The sequence below is a fragment of the Pyxicephalus adspersus genome, chromosome 1, assembly GCF_032062135.1.
Source record: "Pyxicephalus adspersus chromosome 1, UCB_Pads_2.0, whole genome shotgun sequence".
Lineage (NCBI taxonomy): Eukaryota > Metazoa > Chordata > Amphibia > Anura > Pyxicephalidae > Pyxicephalus > Pyxicephalus adspersus.
In genome coordinates, this window is record NC_092858.1 from 33832106 (window position 1) to 33857284 (window position 25179).

At 38.6% G+C, this 25179-nt stretch overlaps 1 protein-coding gene across 1 annotated transcript in view; it reads right to left on the reverse strand.

Moving 5' to 3' along the window:
* Positions 1–25179, reverse strand: part of ATF7 (activating transcription factor 7) — a 67180-nt gene that overhangs the window by 18279 nt on the left and 23722 nt on the right. Inside the window, exons 2-3 of the mRNA XM_072406159.1 lie at positions 19174–19229; positions 502–598 (exon numbers count right to left, since the gene is read on the reverse strand). Of these exons, the coding sequence (XP_072262260.1) occupies positions 502–598; positions 19174–19221 (145 nt within the window). The 5' untranslated portion in view covers positions 19222–19229. The remainder of the gene's footprint in view (positions 1–501; positions 599–19173; positions 19230–25179) is intronic.

Here is a 25179-nt window from a genome sequence, read left to right on the forward strand (position 1 = left end):
TTAATAAAAAAAAAAACACAAAAATCTGAAAAAAGTAAAAAATTTAAAAATAGTTAAACATGTAACACAGAAGACATGGCCGGAGGAGCTGCGGGGACCAGCTGGACGCCGGGGGATGACAAAGGAACATAGTAAGTGGGTTTTCCTGTGTTTGTGTACTTGCATGTTTTGTGTACTTTTTTGTGCATGTTTTGTGTACATTTATATTTGGAGCCAGAGTCACGCCTGCGTGCAGCTGCCGTAACGCCGGCGAACCCCTGCCGGCTTTTGTGGCCAGCGTATTTCTGCCGGAGCCTGATGACATTGTCATAAGGCGACGGAAACCGCTGGACACATCTGCCGGATCAGTGCTTCTTTGCACCTGACTGGAGTATAAGCCGAGGGTGACTTTTTCAGCACATTTTGGGTGCTGTAAAAGTCGGCCTATACTCGGGTATATACGGCAATTGCCTGAGTTCTTAATTTATATAACTTGGTAATCTGAAAAGAAACTACATTTACCTTGGATGATGACCGAGTCTGTCCTGGCAGGTCCAAACTTAAGAGTCATTTCATGCTTGTGTTTATGTACAGCCAAATGGTCTTCATTTGTAAACCTCTGCATGTAAGAAAAAACAAGGTTTAGTGGGCACCAATAGTAAATCTAGGGTAATATCATAAAACACAAAACATTTGCCCTTAAAAAAAAAAAAGAAAAGAGTAAAGCCCTTTCTTCTTAAAACAAAAACATATTCCCAACTTAGCACTTCTTACGAGTGAATAAAAGAAAATCTCCCAGAGTCAGTGCAACAAAAACAACCTTATACTATTGATGACTGCATAATGTAAAAAACATCTATGGAGTCCATTTATAAAGCAGTGACTCTGACATTCAATTAAACATTCCATGGCACAGCATCCTCCCGGTCCATATGTCTCAATAGCAGTAATTAATTCTCCACCTGGGAATGTTTCAGTGAATGTCAGATTCATTGCTTTATAAATAGACCACTATGTGTTTGCATGCTGTGTTTGTTTTCAAAGGTAATTGGCTGCTAAGCAATCTATGTTTATAATATGAATTATCACTGATACAAGGAAACGTCTACTGGATATGTTACCTCCATTCAGGTATATACAAGATATTAGGGTAACACTTAGATACCCAGTGCATTGTTACACAAAACAGTAAATCCTAGAGGTACTGCTGCCAAGCATGGTTATGGAATTCTGGACCCAGTGACTAGGGATACTGCTGGGAAGTATTCAAAGAATGAGGCCATGACTAATCATCCTATGCGATGCTATTATTTGTGATATTCACACAACAGATCTTGTTCCAACATGTGCCATTTAGCCATGCCACAATCATTTTTGTACCTCAATATAGGGCACTCTGCTTGTAAGTGATCTTTTTACCCTGCTCGCTTTCCAGCAAGTCAATCTCCTTCATGGAAGAAGAGGTCTGCAGGAAAATTGCATTACCGTAACGCAACCATGTCTACGACACCCTATGCCCTACAACTATATCTAGAATGATGGAAAATTACATGGAAAATGCAATACAACACAATAAATGCACTTAAAGCTGGACTTGATAATAAAAACATTGTTTTTTTTCATTACATTTTATTTTAGACCCACTGAAATGATCACTAGGTATGTGCTTCTTTCAACATAACACCCACATGGGAAGCTCATTCTTCAGGACAGAAGGAACTAAAATCCAATGAACGAAGGTGGGACCAGGAACGCTTCATTCAACCTGCAGCACATGTAGTAACCCTGCAGTATATTGAAACGCATGGCTACCTGCTATGCTGTCTGTTGTAATGCCCATCCCATTCATAAGATTAAATAGGGAAATGCATAGAACCGGACACAAATGCATGCAGCAGTATATTGCACTGAACTGCGTCATAGAAAACTGAATACAGTTATAATGTCAAGCATTGCTTTTTATGCAGTGGCTGAAGTTTCTGTGTATCAAACAATATGTGAGGCACAGTGTACTGCACTACACATAATGTGAACAAGTCCTAAAACTAAAGAGGACAAAGCTAGAAGATCCAGAAGATGTAGATGTCCTACAGTCAGGAAATTAAGTGAGCTGTCTGATCTGCAGCTTCTAATGGCAGAAGAACCTTCTATCAGATATTCCCTAGCCGCTCTGTTCGCTCCTCCAATAACCTAATAATGACTTCCGCATCACACACACAGCTCCAAGACTTTTCTAGAACTGCCCAGTCTCTCTGGAATGGTCGTCCTCGTCTTATCTGGCTTGCTCCTACTTTCTGCTCATTTAAAAGAGCACTCAAAACCCATCTTTCCAAACTTTCCTACCCGTCTTCTTCTCTTAAACCCTTTTACTACTTCCCACCACTACATATCTCCCCTCCTTTTGCGATACTTCCCTACCTCTTAGATTAAAGGCTCTTCTGGTCCTCTCCTCCTCCTGTGTCACTGTATCTGTCTGTCATTTGCAACCCTTTGAAGTACAGCGCTGTGTAATATGTTGGCACCATATAAATACTGTTTAATATTAAAAATAATAATCGGTATGGTTGATGGAAATTTTTGTACTTCATCCTTTGTCGGATTTATTTTTATAAATTTAATACAATTTATATCGTTGTCTGCATCTCCTTTCAGGAGCTTCCCGTTTCAATGACGGAGGGTCACCGGTGCAGTAATGAATGGTAAATCTCCCCAGTAGGGACAGCGAAGGTAATAAAAACACATGTTGCTTTTAAGTAGGGAAAGTTCGATCTTCTGTCAAGGTTTATTGCTCTCCACATTTTAATTGCAGACAATCATATACCTCATTTATTGTCCTGTTATCACATGGATACAAGAACTAAATAAGCACCCGGTTTCCCAATGTAGTCTCAGACAGAAATTATAAAAAAAAAAAAGCGCCTATACATTTTTCACAACTCTAAACTACAAGAAGTTAAATGCCCTAAACTGATATTTAAAACCTAAAAACTCCTTATCATCGATCGGCATGGGCCTGCTGCTTTAAAGAATATAACTGGTTCTCCCATCCAATTAGTTGTTTAGAAGAGTCTGTGCCTGTCTTGCATTTTGTTATGCATTTGCAGAGAAAAAAACTGAACTAAAAGAGGGGGAAGAAAAGCATAAGGGGAGATCTGCAAACAGCTGAGAGCTGCATTCCAGCAGCCAGGAAAAGTGTATAAAGGGCACCCACCCCCATGTCCCATGCTCTTTGTGCCAAAACAACCATAGGAAAAACAGGCCCCTGGAAGCGGTGTCCGGGCCTGGCACGCACAACCTGCAGAAACATGAGAGCGATGGGATTACTGCACACATACAATCACACAGCCATGCTCCTCCACTTCCTTTGGGCTGAAGGAGAGATGTGTGTTGGGATTGTGAAGGAGGGGTGGTGAACGAGAGACAGGGAGAGATCGATTCTTGTGCATGTTGCAGGAATTGTGAAAGAGGAAATGAAAACTACAGGGATCAAGTACACATGTAGACACACACAGAAGATTATACACTAAACGTGGGTCCGATCCAAGAACAGGCACTGACATTTATATGGCTGCGGGAGGAATTTAATGAATGGGAAATGCTGAGCTGGTATAGAATGTAATCCAGGTGTGGCCTTCTCTAGCACAGCTACCTATAAAAAGGTGGTAAGACTTTTTAAACGATTTTATTAGAGCTGCTGACTTGGCTCACTTTGTTCTGCTGATAATATCTAAGCACTTTTTTTTTTTTGGAGAAATGTCATAGACCAATATTAAAAAATTAGGTGGAAAGCAGTCCCACGAAGCCAAATAAAAGGTTTCTTTATTTAGCTTAGCGTCACAGCTATAAGGTCTAGGTTTTCATTTGCCATGATCGTTCATATGTCACAAATGTGGCTCAATTGGGGCATTTTACAATCATCCATTATAAAAGAAACACGGTCAAATAAATGGGCAATACCAATCAGAAAGACTGTTGGTATTATTTAAAAGCATTACATATATTGACACACATACTGCACGTCTATAAATGTCCAGGGTTAGTGAAGTGTGTTGCATGACCAACTTTGTGCATTAGTAAACCCTATGAAATGAGATTTTACATATAACAATTAAAGCACACAACCTTTGAGATTAAATAGAAGGAGCACACAGTAAGCGATATTGAGAAATTACTAACCTCACCCACCCATCTCATGGATCGGTCATATACAGTACTTATAATGTTTACGTAGGGATGAATGATCAGTTACACATGAGACCATAAACATTCCATTGTGCGCTTGAAAATAATTTTTCTGCTGTTGCATAACTGTGCAAGTGCCCGTTATGAAGGTTAAAGTACCCAGAAGGTGCACAGATGTCCATTTAGTCCACTGGGTGAATGCCAACATCAGATGGAACCGGATTGTGTTTAAAGGCTAAAAGCAGGATGCAGACAGGGACGAGGGTTCCAGCTACACATGTCAAAAACTCTGCAAAGCACTGCTTTTACTTCCAAATGTACATTGAATAACAAGAAACGGAAATGGATAACATGAATTTATGATTTTCCCTGGAGTCCTCTTTTAAAAAAAACAGAGGTCACTAGATTATCGTTTTGACGAGCCAAAGAAAGGTTGGGAAGGGGACTTTGTTATATAATTACATCATAATAATAATGATTCAACAGTCAGGTTATAAAGAGCAGCAATCCACTTACTTATGTTCCCTGGGGCAATTAGGATTTATAATGTAAGAAAAAAAAAAGCATATGCTCTAATAGTTGTTTATCTGTAATGTAGGAGTTAAAGTATGTCCTGCAATTATTTGTAATAATTTTATTTTTATAGAACTGGATTTTATAGAACTGGAGTGTTAAATTACCTATTTTTCTTTTGGGGGTTTATCATTTATTTTGCTCTCTGCACACTGCTAGGCAGATTTCCTTTACTTCCTAGCTTAAAGATGCAAAGAAAAGGGAGAAGAAAGAAAGATGTGAAGAAACTTTTTATACCAGAGATTTTCCCCTGAAACAGGTATCCCCGCCTCCCCTCATTGTATTTTGTCTCTCACCTACGACAACTCATGTTGAAAGAAGTTACCATTCACTGCTAAGCTCGAGAGATTTACAGTAAAGTTTGCGGATGTCATTACTGTGCTGCTTATGGTTCACCTTGCTGGAGGCAATGGCACGAGGAAGCAAATTTCAGCCACTACCAAGAAGGCCAATGCCATGCACAGACATCGTGCAAAATCCAGCAAAGTATGCAAGCTGGGACTGAGGAAGATCAGGGGAACGGAAACCACAAACAATATTGGTGAAAGGTCCTTTGTGCCCCTCCCTACTTTTTTTTCTCCTGAAATAAACTAAAGTTTCTCTTTATTTTTATATGTCCTTAACTGCGGTAAACTTTAAGCAAATTTTATTGAAAAAGCAGATCTGGGAAAACTAAAAACTTAGGGAAGTCCAGTATTTTCTTTAAAGCTCACATATAATAGTGCTGTAACATTAACACATACGAGAGCCTTATTTCTAAAGCCCACATGCTCCCTCACACTACCCCAGCAAACTTCTGAACAAATTTGACAAAATTTAGGTTTTGGTTTTATGCCAAAATTTACATTACTAAAAAAAGGAGCAATGTTACTGTTGGTATGCATGTGTACAATATAAAAACATTCAAGAATTAGGTATACTTCAACATGGAGAAAGTCAAATACAAGTGGGAAATATCTAACCAAAAGACAGAAGCAAACCTTTAAACATACAAGCAGGTGCAAAAAATGTCATAATGTCAAATAATAATAAAGAATGCATGTGGTTTTTCTAGTCTGTTGCACAGTTAGCAACTGGAGTGGGTGAAGTCAAAATCAAAATACAAGAGGCAGGAATATACTGTATTTCAATTACACACGTTCTTTATGTATTTCTTCCAGGTCTGAGCAGCAATTCATCCCGAAGTACTCCTGTACTTTGTATCTTGCACAAGGTTACCATAATAGATTTGCCACTGAAGCTCTTTTGATTTTGTTACTATTATGTTTATCTTAGCGGAATGAGGGGATTGTGCTGCTTCTGTTAGCTGACTTCTGTTATTATGAAATATGCACACACATACACAAAGACCTTCAGGCAGACTTTTCAGGCTACTTGCGATTCCTTCCAAATACTGGGAGGTCTTAGAACTTCAAGCTTTGTTCTTTACCTGAGCTCTAAGAAAAGTACTTGTGCCTGTAGGTCATGGCTTACCTATGAATCATACTTCCTGAGCAGGGAGCAGAGAAGCTGCACACATTCATGACATCCAGAGGCACAAATCAGGGACTAAAATGCTATGAATCATTCAATTCTCTCAGTGACTTGGACCTTACAGACAGTGACTCAGTGGAGTGTCATCAAATAACCCATCAAACGCCAGAAAGAATATTGGCAAACGTAGAGAATAGGTTTGTGCAGATCATAAAAAAATATATTTATTTACATCTTGTATATTTTTATGCAAAAAGTACAGCAAAATCTCAGTGGCAGATATTGTAAAAGTTTACAAAATTATCGGGAAGTCATTTGTATAAATAGGATTGTTCCCTATACACTGATTTTAGCAGTGGGTTTATATTTAGGTCAATGTTTAGCTGCTTGGTGCCCCTCCTGCTTGGTTGAAAAGTTTAAAGCCACTGCAGACAAATCTTGATATGCATCTCTTGACATGCTTGGATTACAATAAACGTTGGAGGGGTGGCCTGGAGGTTGTTCAATGTGTGAAATTACTGGCTTCATAGGCAAACTCCAGGCTGACTTTTGCGTAGAGACCTGTGCGCATTTTTGTAGGGTCAGAGCCTGTGGTGTTTACAGACTACAGCAGCAAGAAGGAACTGCAAGGCATAGAATGGAAGGATCCCCTGGTATTATAACTCCAAGAAGAAAAAAAGTACTAAAAAAATATTTTTGAAATGAAAAGTGAATTGAAAATTGTGATAAGATCTTCATTTACCTAAGCACACCAATTCTTTGATTCTGAATTATTCTATGCATAAATGAGGATACATTGTGTAGTCCCCACTGTACAAATGACTGCAGCACCATGTAGTAAGCATGGAGCAAGACTGTGCAGGAATTGCATGCAAAGAAAAGAAGCTGCCTGTATAAAGCTACAATCACCTGCTCCTACAGAGATTATACAAATCCAAGGTCAAACTATGCAAAGAACTGTCAGTAAAGAATATAAATATCTTGCAGACTAGACGACAGTGCAAAGCATGAGAATTATATTACATTGGAGTGTCTTTCTGCTTGGAAGAGGTTCTATAGCAACAGTCTCTGTGTATCCTTTGTTCCTCTAGCCCTGAATATAACTTGCTGATCTGTGATAACACTATATATCACATACACAGTAAATGTAAACTCTCCTATTAAGAATCTGATAAAAACTTATCAATCACCTGCATACCTTAAAAGTGCAACTGTGTCTAAACTATGTACAGTAAATGATTTACTCATTATTAACAAGCAGTTAAAAACTTGTGTTTTGATGTGTGTTAAATGCCGCATGTTGTAATATACAGCACTGCTATATTCGACACATCCTTGAAGATCTGTGTCGTGCACATTGGACTGGTCAGTGACAGATAACTTGACTGGGAAAAGGGACTTGCTGGCTGTCTTGCGATGCCTCAGCGAATACCAGATAACAATGTGGTGGAACTCTCCTCTGTAAAAAGCAAACACTGACTTTATAACTGTTAAATTGCTGAGCAGAGCATTAGACACCAATCACTGCATTATCGGTGATAGAATGTTCTGTAAATTGTGTGCTTTTCATCAACATACATATATATGTATATAATAAAGTAAAAAAAAAAGGTGTCAAAAGTTTGAGAAACCATAAACTACAGAGCTAGAGAGGAAAGTTTTATGTTTTAACCCCACAGCCTAAGTTGTGAACTTTGAAAACCAATTTTGTTACACAATGCTTATAGTTACCAGACAAAAGTGTTTTTACTACTTCTGCTACTGTTCAGAATTTGTTATTACACAATAAGTGTGCATGATTAAGTTCATGCTTAAATCAAAGGATGTATGGGAATGAGTTCCTAAGAACTGTCAGCATTAACTAGATTTAAATTGTTTGCGAATTTATAATTGCCTTACTAACCTAGATCTAAATCTGTTTGCTGTGGGGCACTATGGCAAGTTGTTGTGATAATCGTGGCCAAATGTGTGTATCAGGGCTGGCGTGAGTGTTCATGAAGTTTGATGAGTCAGAACATGTGTAGGGCTGTTGAATTATATACTTTAAAAGGAGTTTTGTAAGATTCAACAAAATATTAACATGAGTTTCCGGACCCATTACAAGCGAATTTCCAAAACAATGCAAGCTAACCAAGCTACATTTCTCCTTGTTATTTCCAAGTTGAAAGACATTGGTCTCCTATAAAAGCTTTAGACCTTCCCTGCTTCTGGACAAGCCATCGTCCATATGGAGCTTCTCTTGAGCAGCGGGTAGTGAACTATTAATTGCACTTACAATTGCTGCCGACATTCTAGAGCAGCCTTTATGGACCTTTCTAACATGGGGAACCCTCTGAAAAAACTTTCAGGAACCTCTGCTTTAATTACTATATCCACAGCTCATAGTAAATGGTGTTGTGGCAAGTAGGAAGAATCCCTCTTATAGATAGCAAAAAAGATTATTGGTGTCTGGTAAGCTGACCTGAGAGGCACAGACTGCTCATTGCTCATGGAACCCCTAGACGAATTACACAGAATCTCTGTTCTAGAGCCTGTCATTATGTTCCCAACCAATAATGTAATGAGCAAAGGTGTAAGGAAGTCTCCAATAAAATGTCCACATTCTGTCAAGAAGTTATCCATCTCTGAGTATGCATTACATATAAGAAGATTTTGAACAGTACAGACCCTCAGGCTCCACCTAAAGCTAAATTATCACCTGGAAGCAGATTGTCCTTTTAATTAAGTCTGCAATAAATGTATTGTTAAATGAAAGATAACATGATCACAGAGCTCACCTAGTAAAAATTCAGAATAGACGTTGCTCAAATTTATGGTCGTTTTACCATCCAGAATGTGTTCTCTACACTTTTTCTAAATCCCACCTGTCCTGAAATAGTACCTGATGTACTGATGGAAAAAGTTTTCCACACCTTAGCAGATAATTTCCATAAATGTATGAAACAAATGCAAATCATTCTGCATAGATACCTACGTTCATTTAATGTGTAATGACAGTGTCTGTGTAAAGCTTCCATCGCCTCTTCCCCTGAGCATTGATATTCAGGCCTCCAGTGATGCTCTTCACTTCCTTCCTCTGTCACAATCACCACCAAAATATTAAGGGTCGGCTGGCACTGGTACATAGACTGAATGGTGGCACCTTCATGTATTTTAAGTAATGGTAATTATCTGCTAGGTCTTAGCATTGCCTTAAATGGAAGTGGTCACATGCCCCCTATACCCAAAAAAAGGGTATTTTACATCAGAAGAAAGAATTACTGGAAACCACGGAGGACACAAGTGCGTTGGGAGGAGTATGGATTTGGCTGAAAAGAGTTTACTATATGTTCAGTCACAATGTGGTCTAGAAAATTGAAAGTAACATTATCCCTTGCTTCCATTGACCCAAATTGGGTACTACTTGGAAACTTTTCGGGTACCAGCGTTCCCTAAATCGAATTTGACCAACACACCAGTCAACACCAGCGCACTTCTACATAAATTATTTTTATGAAATATAAATGACTGACAGCTGTACGGGGATACTAACTGGAAGTATTTTTCCAACAGTTAAGTTTCTTAGAAATATTTTCACATGCACTCGTCTGAAGAGAATTAATATGGTGGCAAATGCACTCTGTGTACTGGGCAAGTTTTCAGCTGCTGTGAGGTGTTTATTAGATGCCTCGGGGATGTGCAGGGACTTGTCACAGAAGCATGCTAGGCAGCAGCTGGTGTTAAAGCCAGAAATGATTCCTGTGCACAGAAGACAGCAAATCCTATGCTCAACGTTGAAAAACAAGGGTAATAACCATATTATTTTTTCAGGTAAATGCCATTAAAAGTTAAATTCACATCATTACTCATTTGTTGACCGACTTTGGAAGTATTGTAGAATAACCGCACTGCAAGAAGATTTTGCAAATTAATTCTATCCAAATCCAATTCTGTATTTAAGGAATTTTGTTGGCAAGTTGAAACATCGCCAGCTTCCTAAAACTCTTGGGAATTCCATCAGCACGCTCTCCCTCTTGGCAGTGACAGCCCTAGCAAAGTGTAACAGTGCTCCATAATACACATGCATGGGTGTTTGTTGTGAGCAAACCCTTAAAAACTAAGATTTTTGTTTATGAATTATTTGGTTAGGAAGATTTCTATTGCCTATCAGGATATAAGAAACCATCATAAAATATCTAACACTAATAACACAATAAGGCCACGGCTTTCTATTTTTATTTATTTATTTTTTTTTTAATTTGGAGCCTTCCGAGCAATGAAAGGTGACTGCGGATTGGCTGCTGGTAATGCATTCTGCTCATGCTCACATAAGGTAACGTGTCATCTAAAACTAGTGACAGTTTATGTCAGCTAGGAAAGGTCTGCCTGATTGATGAGACTCTTAATACAGAAGAAGCACCTTGAGGCAGTATGTCAGTCATTGTAGTCAGGGAACATCCGTGTGCCTTTGGGATTTCAGTAAAAGTTGTAGAACATGAAAATTCAAAAGAAGTAATCAGTCAAAGGTAATAAAAAGGTGCAAGCAAAGTATGGTATTAGGTAATGAATGTAAAATATGTGGAACGTTGTCATGATATAAATGGTGAATGGGACACCACTTGAAAGACAAACCCCTCCTGTTCCTGCTCGGTAGTTAAATCCTATATGTCTCCTTGGACGTAAATAGAAGAACTGCAGTAATTAATAAAAATGTATTATGTAATAATGTAGTTTATCAGGTCTTAGATGTAGTGCCTGTATCAGTTTACTTTTTCAGTCCAAGGTTATTTTCACAAAGTGCAGAATACGTTTTGATCTTGCCAGAAATTCAGTGGCCTTATCACTTCCCTAGAGCTAAAAAGGCAGCAAAACTCTTGTGTAAAGTACTCCATGAACTACTATGTAATGGGGACAGAGGAACAAAGACGGACCTGTGTGACAACCATAACTTCATCAGTACATATATTGCAGAGATGAGTTTAGCCACAAAGGGACAGGAAAATTGTTATTTACAAGATTACCAGGGGAAAAAAAGGGAGAAGCCTCTACATCTAAGTAATGGAAGGTTGAAATTTAGATTCAACCTCCATGTGCCTAAAAGCTGAAAGACATGACGGGCACTTCCATACCAGTGTAGGAGGAAACAAATACTAGCACAACCATAGCTGTCAGGGGGTGAACTTGCATTTGAACACACACATGCAGGAAAAGTAGGGTTTGGTTTAAAAGCAAACCTGATATATCATACCAATTCAGCACCTAGATACCAACTCAGTGCTGGGGCCCTGATGATTGTATTGCATAGCTGATCTAAAAAACATATATTTCTTGGACTGATTGTGTCTGCCATCTACTCAGACCCATTATTTTTTCCCCTATAATAACTATTCTTAAAGACCAATAGTAAGGCCCAAGAGCAGGATCAGGCTCCATCCACAAATAACCTAAGAAACTCAGGAAATTTCACCTGCTGGGGTACTTACACCAAGGAAAGATTGGACGTGTAGTCGCTCACTGCTGATTGGGCTTTGACGGATTTAGGCAAGTATAACACTTCAAGTTTGCTTTAAGGTGTCCATACTTGAGCTACAGACACACAAATTATTGTCACCCGAGACAGATGGTTGCATGCCTCAAGTGAAAATCTGAAGTGTACAGCAGTCCCTAAATATCATTCATTGATTCGTCCTGGCCTATCAATGAATCAACAATTCAGTATGACCACTTTCATTTCAATGGAGATGAGCATAGCACTCTCTTCTTCACTTGTTCACCCCCTTCCTTTTCCAAAGAAAAGAAGAGCTATGTATTTACAGCACTTATTCAATTCATCAATCCCTTGAAACAATTACGTAAGATTGTTTCTAGCGACAATTATCCTACGTGTACAAAGTCTTAGGGGGATATAGAACAAATAATTGGGCTATATATTGTATGAAGTAAAAACCTTTACCCACCAACACATTTTAAAGCTTAAGCCAGCCAAGGGTGATTTTTTTAGATGACTTGGGGTAGCAAACAATCATCTGTTAGATATTTGTATTAAGTAATAAAAACCTTAAGGGGTTACCTAAATTTTTTTTTTTTTTTTTTTTTTTTTTTTAAGCGCAACAGTGCAGCACTGGCCCTTTAATTTTCGATTGTCTCGGCGATCAAGAATTAATGGGAGCGCAGAGCTGCCCAGGATATCTACGTCATGCATCCCAGGAGGCTCTTGGCAGCTTCTTTTGTGCATGCCGGAGCCCTTTCATGAGTAGAAAAAAAAAATTGCTGATATCACACATGCTCAATGAGATCAGCATTTTTTTCCCAATCTACGTCACCCAATCTCACACCTGCGCAGTGTGAGATTGGGTGATGCAGACAGAAGGACCTGGAAGAAGAAAGAAGAAGATGTCAGCCCTGGAGATCCCTCTTTCTGCAGGGCTGAAGTCGGATACCGGGATGATGCGGGAGCCAATGGAAGAAACCTCCCGACGGATAGACTGCTCTGAGGGATTGAAGGTAAGTGTGATTTTTTTTTGTTTTGGGTTTACTTCTGCTTTACACTGGAGAACCCTGACTGATGCCACACCAGAGCAAGTATACAGCCCAGTGAGTTGGGTCTCAAAGCTTTCATTATATTAGGAGATTAAATTACCGATTCTGTATTAGGAACAAAAATATTAAAGTGATGGTCATAGCAGATACAAGGTAAAAATATGAAGCAGAATTGAAAAGATAAAGATCGCCTTTGACATACAAAGTTACATACAAGGGTGTAAAAAACAAACAAGTAAACAAACAAGGATTTTCATTTCTAGGGATGATGCAACATCTCACCATACAGGACTTGTAAAACAGCATACCAAGAACTAAAGCTGTTCTTAAGACAAATTCATGCATAAAGGGTTGTCTTTACTAAAAATGGCATGTAAAACACACCAGCAGATATAGGAAGCAAATGCTTATGCAGATCATTTTTCCTGAAAAAAAACAAAAAAACAAACTTTTGCTTCTTGGTCATTTAATACCATTGATGGCTTATGTGTCAAAAAGGAAAGCTTGGCTGGTTCAAGGTACAGACATTGTATAACTATTGTAGGAAAAGTTGCATATGCTGCATATCACCATTTTGCATTACATGGGTTTGTAAAAGGTTTTCATCACAATGGTACCAACAGCTGCCACAAGGCGCCTGCACGTCAGAACTGCTGTTACCTTAGAAACATTTCAGGACAAGTCTGGTTCACTTTATATCATTGGTACATATGTCTCATTTTGTCAACTCCAGGTCAGTCAGTTACACCTTAAGGCCTCAGCAGAAAACTAATGAGAAATTTCAGACCATCAATCTGGATCGTTCTTAACCTACTCTTGACTTCCAGTGACACAATTACACTTTCATTACTAGAAGGTCCAACAAATCAATGAGAAGCTTAAGCCCTGAAGGCAGTGAGAAGGTTAAGGATTTTGTATTTTCAGTAAGTTATATCTTACCAAATAGATTCTGCCAAGTGGGGAGGCCCGAGGACAAGGTTTCTGACTTCAGGGTAGTTTATTCAGGGCACAAAGGCCAGTGAAACATGCAGGCTTTTACAGCTTTTGATAATTTCTTTGAAGCCAAACCTTCAGCTGTCTCCTTAATGTACTAGGTCCAGGGAATATTTATGTGTTTTGAAATCGTTCACATGCGTAGTGATTGCCTTTTCTCAAGGTACACCTCAATAAAGCAAAGAAGAAAACGGATTTGCAGAAAAATATTTATAAGAATAGACATTGTGTTCTAATTTGCAACAAACTCTGCAATACCTAGTTTTTTGTTTTTTAAATAAGAGTTACCGCTGTAATTTATTCCTATTTAATGGACTGAAACAGATAATGTTCATACAAGCAGGGTTACTGCAAATGGCAACAAACATCTACTAAGGAGCAGCATTGTAAAGCTCTGTATAGACATCAGATTTCTTTAATGTTCATTTCCAGTGACAGAAGGAACGAGTGTTGTACACACAGCGCTGTCCAGTTCTACAGATGTGGAAGACAAGTCAGCAGCATCTTACTGTGCTTTTCTCTATAGGAAAGCACAGTGTCCATCCCAACTCTGCCAGAGCAAATTGATGAATGACATTGGAGGACTACTATACCCTGCTCGTTTTTTGTTCAATACAAACACGATATTCAACGACCTATTTGGAGAGTTATGTTACTATTAAAATGTTGGTATGAAGAAATCTGCACAAACAGAACATCTGCAAGAGGAAAAATGCTTGAAAAAAACTCCATCAACCAACTTCAGATTTTAACTTTTCCAAACAATCACCAAATTAAAAAAAGAAAAACAATCTTCAAACATTACAATTAATTGGGGATCACCATCAGCCTTGTTGTTTGGACTATACTAACAAAAGAAAAGCATTCAGAGAACAAAAAAACTCATAGAAAACCCCACTTCTCTACCGCTGGATGACTAATACAAATACTAGAACAATTGCTGTAAGAGTAATGACAGACGTCTGAGAATTGTTGTGCTGTAAAAGTCGCTCGAATAACAGAGGGGTTTACTAAGGTAGAAGAGTTTTTAAGATCTCAGCTGTGAGTTAGCTGGTAAGCAGACAGCCAAGTCCAAAAATAAAAGCAAGAAGACACTTAGCAACCATAAGATGTTTATATCTCCATTCAACACTACTCTCCCTCCTCTAGGGACAAGTGATCTGAATGTTCTGGCATAAACCAGGTTGTTGAAGCCACACTGTCAAATTCCTAAATTTTAACTCCTGTCCAAAAGCCTTTCAGTGGCTCAAAAAAGATTCACATGAAATGATAGGTTTCCCAGACTGCTTTCTGAAACCAATTCTTGTGTGCAATTAATAAATCCAAAACAATGGTATGTCTTCTGATCCCTGCAGGAAAAAAAAATATACCTACAGACACATCTCAGACACATGCCAAGCCAGGTCAAATCTAAGCATTCTTTGATAAATAAAGTCTCCCCTCATCCCACAACTCTCTGCTAGCATTTGCCTATTTCATTAAATGTAGGTTTGAGAAGGATACCTCTTGCTTGACTAATTAAAGATAAAATGTAATTATTAGTTTCAACTATTTAAATACCTGGTGGGGGTTCATTTTTAGAAGAGAGAGAAAGGCTTAAATGCATATGGATCCTGCAAATGTGCAGCTCAATGAACACAAAAAGAAAAAAAAAGTCCAGAAAAGCGGGCAGTGTTAGATTAATAAGAAAGGAATTAAACCTTTTTTTCCCTTTTTTTAGGCAGTACCCTCACATTTCTTTTTTTCTTCAAGACACACAGGGGAGGGGCAACTCCAATTTGTAAGATAGTCAACAGAACAAGAGGAAATCTTTAAATGAAGTCAGTTGTCAAAGGTGGTGTTTTCCCATACACTTTATGGGTTACAGACATAAAAACTGAACTTTTTTTTTTTTATTTGCTGTTCAACTCCCTTGTCAACATAATAAAAAGTGTAAAGAATAGGCACTGGGACAACAAGGCTCCCTTTCGTCCACCTGGTGTTCTGAACTTCACAGTTGGCCTGCCTTTTCTCTATTTATGTTTTGCTTTTCCTCAAATCTTTTATATTGGCTTGTTTGGAAAATGAAACATGGCAAAAGTCACGGGGGGGTTGGGGAGGGGGTTTAAAGGTGGAAGTGATCTCTAACAAGACTGTCTGAAAATCTCTAGCCATCTTCTAAAACACATCCTAGGTCTTACAAAAACTTCTATAGTAAGTGTGCCGCCTCTGGCCGTCTTCTAGGGCAGGCCTGTTGCCTCTGGCCATCTCCATTCTCTAACAATACTTTTAAGAGTTAAGTGTGCATACGTGTGACCCTTTGATGAAGTTAGGGGCCAAAGCCCCCTATATCAAGAAAGTTGACCCACCTACTGGGTCATCTGAATAATAAAATAAAAGTAAAAAAAGACTTGGGCTTTAGTCATTGAAAAAAGCTAGACTGCTTCACTTTCAGCAATACAATGTCTGTAGTGAGTACTCGGGAACATTTTTTACTGCACAATTTTGAACACTTTTGAACATTTATTAGTATATTAGGTATCATAATGTAAGGTGTGAGTTGTGAAATACCCTTACCACCTGGTATTGTTCTTTTTCCAGGCCTTCAATGTAATGTTTATGACCATTAAGGACTTTTTTCCATCTACTGGTGTAAACACATCTACTCTATTTGCTGAAAGAAGATTACCAGGGTGCCTACGTCAAATAAATGCAGGTTATACCACTGAAGTGTTAACACACAATTGTTGCTGGTCCTTTGCAGGTTGCTATTGTGCGCATTAGAGTAGCAAGTATTCATACAGAAGTGTGGAATACCAGCAGTGGCTGGTGAGCAGTGAAAAGATGGCATTAGAGATAGGCCACCTAAAAGCTTAGTATAGAAAGACTTCTTTTACACACCTGCAGTTGTTTCATTTTATTTTGTATTTGTATTGTCTGGGACACTCGAGGACCCAGGGCACAAAACCATTTGGTCCACAACCACATGTCCCGCCCCCCAGTTCCTAAATGCTTTCTCTTTCAAATTCTGCATTACATTAGGAAATCTGTCCAGGCCAGCAGAAAGGACATCCTCTGCCTGCTTTGTATACAGTTGTAAGCAGTAAAGTAACTGCGATTACACATTGATAGAGCTCTGAGTGGGTCTTCTCTGACACAGACAGTATAGATCAGTGGTCGCCAACCTTTTGATCTCAGGGATTTCATAGAAAAATGGTAAAGAATGATTTTATAGAAATATGCTCACTAACCTTCACTTTTTCTTTAAGGAACAAATTGCTCATGCTGTGTTTTTATGATTATAGGGTAGGTTAAGGGTATAAAATAAACTTAAGCAGGCAATTTAAAGTTTATCTTTAGGAAAGCATTCTGTGATTTTTTAACATAGACAGTATATATATACTTGTATTGTTTTGCCACATATCCTTTAAGTAAAACAATAATATATATTAGGCCACAATGCTTATTTGACAAATTCCAGTAGCTCCTAAGAGACTGGTCTACATCATGATTAATGATGCAACTACGAGAAACGTTATGCATCTCTACTGTGGGAAGGTATAAAAACATATTTTACAGTTAACTAAAAGCAGGCACATTTCTGTGGATGAAAAGAATAAGGATAGACAATGTCATGTTAATCATGCCACTGAACACTTCTCAGACCTAGAAATCTGGGCATTTGCTGGGAAGAGGGATGATCAATGTGGTAATTTGTGTGGCAAATGTCAACACTGTTGACGCTGTATTTAATTTTAGTCCCCAGTGCTCAAGGTCTGATCAGATCATTGATATTAAATGGAGGGGCACTCATGTCTCAGGGTGATCAACAGCAGAGAACCTTTCTAATTTGCCTCCTAACCAAATGTTGGTTCTGTCTGGTGTGCAAACAGTTCATGGGTATCCTAAAGAAAGCTTAAGTTTAAATAAAAAACAAACAGCCCTTTCCTACAATCGGAAAGCCTCAGTTTGCAGCATGCCTGCTCTAAATCCTGAAAGGGATTGATAGAGATCAGCACGGTGACACAGTAGGATGAAGGTTTAGAAATCAGGTAGAAGGCCTTTACCAAGTCTCTAGTTTGTTTAACTGAGAGACCACTTTTAGTAGCTAAGTGTCAGAAACACATGCCCTGCAGGTGTACACAAAGGCTAACAAAATCTCTACACTGTGTAAAGCGGTAGTAAGTAATGCCGAGGTAGGTTGTCTAAGGATCTGCTAGTTTGCTTGTTTTTTTTGCTTGGATCACGGCATGAAAAAGGTTGGAAATGAAAAATGATAGCATTATTCTTTGCAAAAAAGATAAAAGGGACTTAGCTGTCCTAAGTTATATACATCACCACTGCCATATGGAGAATTATGTGGCATAATGGCAGACAAGCAACTTGGATCAGTGTAATAAAGCTAGGCTTTAGGCATTCATGTAACCCAAATAGCTGGTAGCAGTTTAGAGTCTAGTGGTTGGAGGTGACCAAGTAGCTGTAGACCATCAGCATAAAGGGACTGAAGTCCATGAGGCAACAACAGGAAACAATGTTAAAAGGCAGGAACAAATAAATACGCATATACACAACACTCCAGCAAACTATAACAGAGTTTAGTCCCTCAGCATCCACCTCTTCTGCAGCTAATGAGGTTTGCTCCTATGCTGTGCACTACTAGCCTGCTCATTAAATTAGGTCTTCCGCTGCCCTGGACCTGGTTGTAGGTAACAGCTGTTTGGAAAGCTGCATGTGGGAGACCAGCTGTCACAGCACGGCAAAAATATTACGCTGGAAAAAAAATGGCCAAAGTTCCAAACAGAAGATGCATAAAATAATTCTATCCATCCATAGGACACTACCAAAAAAACATGACGGTAGTTAAGAGGGATCAAACTTTATTGGCCCCAGAATTGGTTTTTGTTTGCTAGTGTGCGGTTCTTCGGAAGGTGCCAGTATTGCCTGAATGTATCAGATTCCTGTGGCACAAAATGATGGGAGGAAAAAACAAAAAAAAAACTGATTACAGAGTATTACTGTTTAGAACAGATTCTAAACCAAGGTTCTGTGGATCCCTAGCGCTCCCTGAGCTGTGGATGACAGTCAGCCCATCTGATGGTACATGCATGATTTGGGGTCTAATGCCATAGGCATGACCCCAACATCCATTTTATCTGTCTGTAAAGATTGATATCGATGTACTTTGATTTTGTAAAAAAACTATCAGTCTACCAATGTAAGAATTTCCTTTTTTGGTATAGATCTAGGTTTACCTAACCATATTTAAATTCACTTACTACTGTTGACAGAACTATGACCTCCGCTCTCTTACAAACATTACCTTTTCTTTTGGTGGGTCATAATATTAAAAAAAAAAAAAAATCTGAGTGTGATTTTTTCTCCTGTCCTCATATCCTGATGAGTTTTCACTATTTAAAAAAAAAAATTATTTTATTCTCCCCCCTTCCTCCATAAACAATACAAACAATACCTTACCTGTCCGCAGCCAGGAGCGCTGCACACAAAAGGACGGTCGTCCCCCATCACTCTCTCTGTTAGGAAAAGGAAGAAAAAAAAAGTTAAAAACCTGCAAAAAATTAAATATTACATATAGTATATTACACGTGATGAGACCCACAAAATGTTTCTAACAGAGAAACTAAGTTAATACTAAAAAAGTGTCCACATAAGAGTACAGCTTTTATTAACCTTTCTGGTGTACTCCATGGTAGGAATGAAAAGCATAAGTTACAATAGAATCCCAATGTAAACTAACCTTAATGAGTTGTGGTGTACCACAATGAATGGTAATTCTGTACATTGTGGCGTGCCATTTTGCTGCCTTGCTAAACTACATTTGGATGGGCTTCCTTGACACAACGCACATTAACTCGCAACATAAAACACATGCATTAAGGCAATGAATTATTACAGGCCAGTGTGAATAGGTTCCTCCAAATCGTGCCAGGGATAAGCACAGACTATTAGCTCACAATATCCATACCCAGTTACCTTAGATGGGATTAGAAGCTAGACACTGGTCTCCAAAATCATGACTACTAAGATCATACAAACCTGGAAACTGCATCCAAATATAACACATGTGGTTGTCAGTAGAATGGATTCTTTTATTGTGTACTTGTGACTGTCCCTTAACTGCTGACATTCTTGGAATTGTATAGAATGACAATACATCCAAATCTTGGTATGACAATTCACTTCACACGTGACACTAGTAGGTACATACAGAAGAACTATTCAAAGAAAGTGCACTTAAATACAGATTTGTTGGCCAAAAAGAGACAAACATTAAAAAACGCAATTCACATCCTGGAGGTTTTAAACACAAAGTAACCATAAACAGCCATGAAAGTGAAAGCAGGAGTCTATATAAACATCTAAAACCACTGAAAACAAATAGGGAAACTACCAAAAAGCAATATCTCAACAACAAAAAAAATTGAAATGTTTGTAGCTCTAGCCAAATGTTACACACCAAATTTTTCATATTCAAATTGCATGATGAAGTAAATATTTTTTAAATAATTTTTGAAACGCTTACGTTAACTGCTTTATTTCTTTTATCAGTTTCCATTTCTACTAGAAGCCTGTATTTGCAGTGCTAGCTTTGTAATTTATTAAAGTGAAACTAAACGCGCTTTTCTAACATTTCCCCTTCCTATCACACCACGTCACCATATTTCTCCTACTTGTCTTTCTCAGTACAATCTTCCGCCATCTTGATTATCCAGGACAGGAGTTCATTTAGTCTGGGGAAGTCCAGAGAAAGCGGTTTTGACAGTTCCGCAGAGAAATCAGGCAGGTAAGAGGGATTTTTGCAGAAGGGGCATCACCTGTCCCTTTCTGCAAAAAAAGGGACAGAAGATGGGGACAGCCTGAAGTGGAACTTTTTTTGCGATTTACGATAATGTAAAATTTTTATTGCCTACTTTGCCACCAAAATGTTTTGTGAAAAATCTTTTACTTTCTAAGTATTATACAAATCAAATCACACAAAAATAATGTTCTAGTACAAAGCATGGCAAAACTAGCTGTAAATGAACAGAAGGTGTTTTTTTCCCTAAGTATAATGGAGTATAATTTTTATGCAAAACAAAAAAAAATGCAAACCCAACAAATGAAAATATACCCCCATATAAATGAATAAAACACTTAAGCAGAAGCTTAAGTGTGTGATAACTAGGTCCAAATTTTTTCCTGATATAACTCCCGAGTGATGATGGCTCAAATATTATTTACAAGGATTTGAGATGTTCTTGATACCTGACCTGGTTAATGGATAAAACTCTTCCTCCCCTTACAAAGGACACTTGTTAGACACAGTGGAAACAAGGAGAACCTGAAAACACACATTTAGGAAATGCTTTATGGATCACTTTGATTGTAAGCTCTTTTGTGCTCTGCTCCTCCTGTGTCATTGTCTGTATCTGTCGGTCATTTGTAACTCCTTTTTAATGTACAGCCCTGCCTAATATGTTGGCGCTATATAAAAACTGGTAAATAATAATAGGATACTGCTAGAATAAAAATTCTTAAATCTCCCTCATATAAAGGCGGCTGTCTTATTTGCATACAAGGTGCTCGTACAATATACATCATGCATGCAAGTTGCTCCTTATGAATCCATGCGGGCGCTCTCTTAATCTTTATCCGGCCATACTCCATCAATCACAGACACACGTCACAGGCCAGCATAAAACCTGGACTATTTAATGACAGGGTTAAATAAGCTGCTTGTCTAACAAGCTTCGAACCCTCAAGCATTTCCTGGGAAAGGCCTTTAGACAGCGCATAGATTTCCAACCCATAAGCCTTGCATGTGTATCTTTTTATTATTATTATTTATAAATGAAGCGTGAAGGGAAAGAGCCATTCCTCCGTTTAGCAGCTCCAGCTCTGGGCCATCTTCCAAGTCAGCAGCACTCTGAGCAACAGTTCTGTTAGAAAGTTGTGATGATAGCAAACTATGGAAACCTTTTGTGTCAGCACTGAGTGTTGGCTTTTGCCATCTACTGTCAGGGAACAGATATGGTTTACACAACAAAATGAACTTGTCAAAGATGACTCGGTTAGTATTAAACCGGAAGCCTTTCTAAGGCTATTTGCAGCCCCCCTCCATAACAAATAAAGCACCAAGGTTTTGCTTGGCTCCTCCCTGTTCTTGCACCATCCACAGCTTCCTCCTCCTTCAAGAGCCACCAGTGCTGTTGAAGCCTAAAGACACAAAATTTTGCAGATTTCATGTCATTCGAGCCTCATCTTGCTGGTACTTTAGGACTAAGTGGCACTCACATGTTATTGAGAATGTGCTGTTTAGTTTCGCGGGAATGCCTACCTCCTGTTGCCACGAAAGAAGGTTCCCGTGATGTTATCAGACTGCTAGAAATGGTATTGTATAGGTATTGCCCTGTGCGCCTTCATACCATTCAATAGCTTTAGGCATTTTTATTCAAAAGCCTTCATATACCATGAGCTTTTGTACAAAAGACAAAAAAGAAAATCCTATAGGATAATAGCATCCATCCACAAAATGAAATACCAATACACAGGGGCACAATATCCTATCCAAAACTACATGAATAATGAAATGATGTCACACATATCTAATTGAAATATAAGAATAAGTACTGTATGGGAAACCAACACATCCATGGAAACCAGGAAAAGTCCATCAACAACAATCTGCTTACACAGTCATCTTCTATTTACATTAGACACAAACAAAGGGAAAATTAGTGCAAATGCTCACAAGAGCTTAAAACATCTCAGATGTTTTAATTTGAGGAAAGACAATCAGAACAAACTTCATGCAGAGCATTATGGAAGTAATTTGTCACATTTAGCAAAATATTGTTTGCCAAGTGTAAGAATCACATATTTCACATCTTAATGGGATTTACCGTGTTTCCCCGATGATAAGCCATCCCCATCAAATAAGGCACCCCCCCCCCCCGATTTTGCCCAAAACAATAAAATAAAGCACCCCCCGCAAATAAGACACCCCCATATACCTGCGTCTGAAAGAATCTCCCATTTGGGTGGTACGGTGGGGTAACTGTGTGCCTCTGTGCGACTCCTCGGTGCTGGCTGCAGTGCAGAGCGAAACAGAAAGTAACTTCAAAGGGCGCGCACGTGCCCGCGACTCCGCGCCAGGAAGGACAAGCAAGCTGCTGATCCCTGCCCTAACGGAGTCTGTTACCCCGCCGTACGGTAAAAAAGTGAGTCAGTGAACAGAAGGGGACAATGAATGGCACAAGAGTGATCAGAAGGGGACAATGAATGGCACATGAGTGATCAGAAGGGGACAATGAATGGCACATGAGTGATCAGAAGGGGACAATGAATGGCACATGAGTGATCAGAAGGGGACAATGAAAGGCACATGAGTGATCAGAAGGGGACAATGAAAGGCACATGAGTGATCAGAAGGGGACAATGAATGGCACATGAGAGATCAGAAGGGGACAATGAATGGCACATGAGTGATCATGAGTGATTTTCAATAAATGTGTACTGTTGTCTTCTTCATGGAAAAATAAGACATCCCCGTGAAAATAAGACCTAGGGCATATTTTGGCATTTAAAAAAATATAAGACAGTGCCTTATGATTGGGGAAACAGGGTAAGAACACCACAAAATGAGTTTTGTGCAGCATATTTTGACTCACTGAAAGGTAATAGTAATTATAAAGCAGGATTTTTATAGCGCCAACATATTACGCAGCGCTGTACATTCAATAGAGATTGCAAATGACAGACAAATACAAACTGACACTGGAAGACCTTGAAGAAGAGAAGACCTTGCCCAGAAAAGCTTACAATCTAAGAGGTGGGGGAAGCAGCTCACACTAGGAAGGTAATGAGCACAACAAGAACACTGCCTGTTTAACAAAATTATGCACATGAATAATTAGGTAGGAAAACATGCAAAGTGCATTTTTCTCATAAAGAATAAAAAAAAGAAATGCACCCTAATTTTAGGCATAGATAATACGTGTTAGAATCCCTGTCTGTCTTTAACAGTGTCACCAATAAGATATATAAAAAAAATATTCCTACCGACAGCATAATAGCAAGAACATGAACAACTTTATAAGTGTTTGAAATATGTTGCATTTTACTCATTCTATGCATGTGAGAATAGCAAGGCAATACAAAGGGGAATATAATAATAAATTGCCATTATGTGTAAAAGCAACCCATAGACTTCCGATGGTGGTGTAACAAGCAAAGTAGATATGTTCATGGTGTTGTTTTTAAACACACTGTGCTTGCAATTTAAAAGTATTTGCCCGGCATTAAAATGGAAGCAAATGAGTCTAAATAGCAAACAGCAATTGACACAAGACAATGTTTGAAACCTTCTTTGTCTGGAGTTCGGTTCACCTGAATATGAAAAGGAAATATAGCGTTAGATAGTGAAGGCCATTTGGAGCCTTTATCCTGCAATGAGTAGATTGTATGATAGGGTACAAAAAAGTTCCTGAAGTGCATTCCAAATACACATCAAACGCAGGAAAACAACACTCCTAGACACTTACCCATAGACAGTCAATCCACCCTCAGGAAACAGATCAGACACAGGGTGCAAAAACATTACAGCTTTGCTACCAATCATTTGCATCTATACAAAAAAGCATTACATGGAGATGAGTTGTGGATTGCCTTACAGAGAGAAACAGATTAGGTAGACACTATAGCCTTTGAAACAATATATCATATATAATTTTAAAGGTGCTTCAACCCCAATTCATTACCCTTTAAAGTTTTATTTAACCCATATGAAGGATATTTATCCTTGTTTTATGTTTCAACATGTATATAAAGCTTTATGATTGTTAATGTGATGATTGTGGTGTGCTTGTATGTGGTGCCATGAGCTCTAAAATTATAGGTATTATAAGTTAGTATATAAGTTATATAGTTAGTTATATAAGTTATTATAACATGCTAATTAAAGTGTTTCCAGAGATCGCACTTGCCATGCGATCAAACTAAAAGTGGCAAGGACTGGCATTAGAGGGGTGAAGCTACATCACATTCCGTTAGTTTAGACTTATACATGGAGACCACTGAGTCAAAAAGTAAATGGTAAAAGAATGACAGCTCTGCCCTATCGCACTATAACATGTAGACAAACTAGAATTGTGTGTACAGTACCCACTATTCGGGGCACAATGATACGGAAAATATACCCTTTTCACACATATGGCCACTATATTGCTGTGCAACATGAATCCATGAAAAGTGCAGTGTTCACACTGAATCAGAAACTTGCAGTGTTTCCTGAAATAGAACACGAGCATTTGGACCATTATATAAAATAAACATTGAAACCTGTTTCAGCTTGTATGGCAGCCAAGATTCCACCCCAGAGGTGACTACACAGCCCCACGTAAAAAGATACAAAGGTGATGCTTGCAGATTCCTACAAAGCAGAAGTGCTGGCATGAACAGATCATTCTTTTTTACATTTCCTAT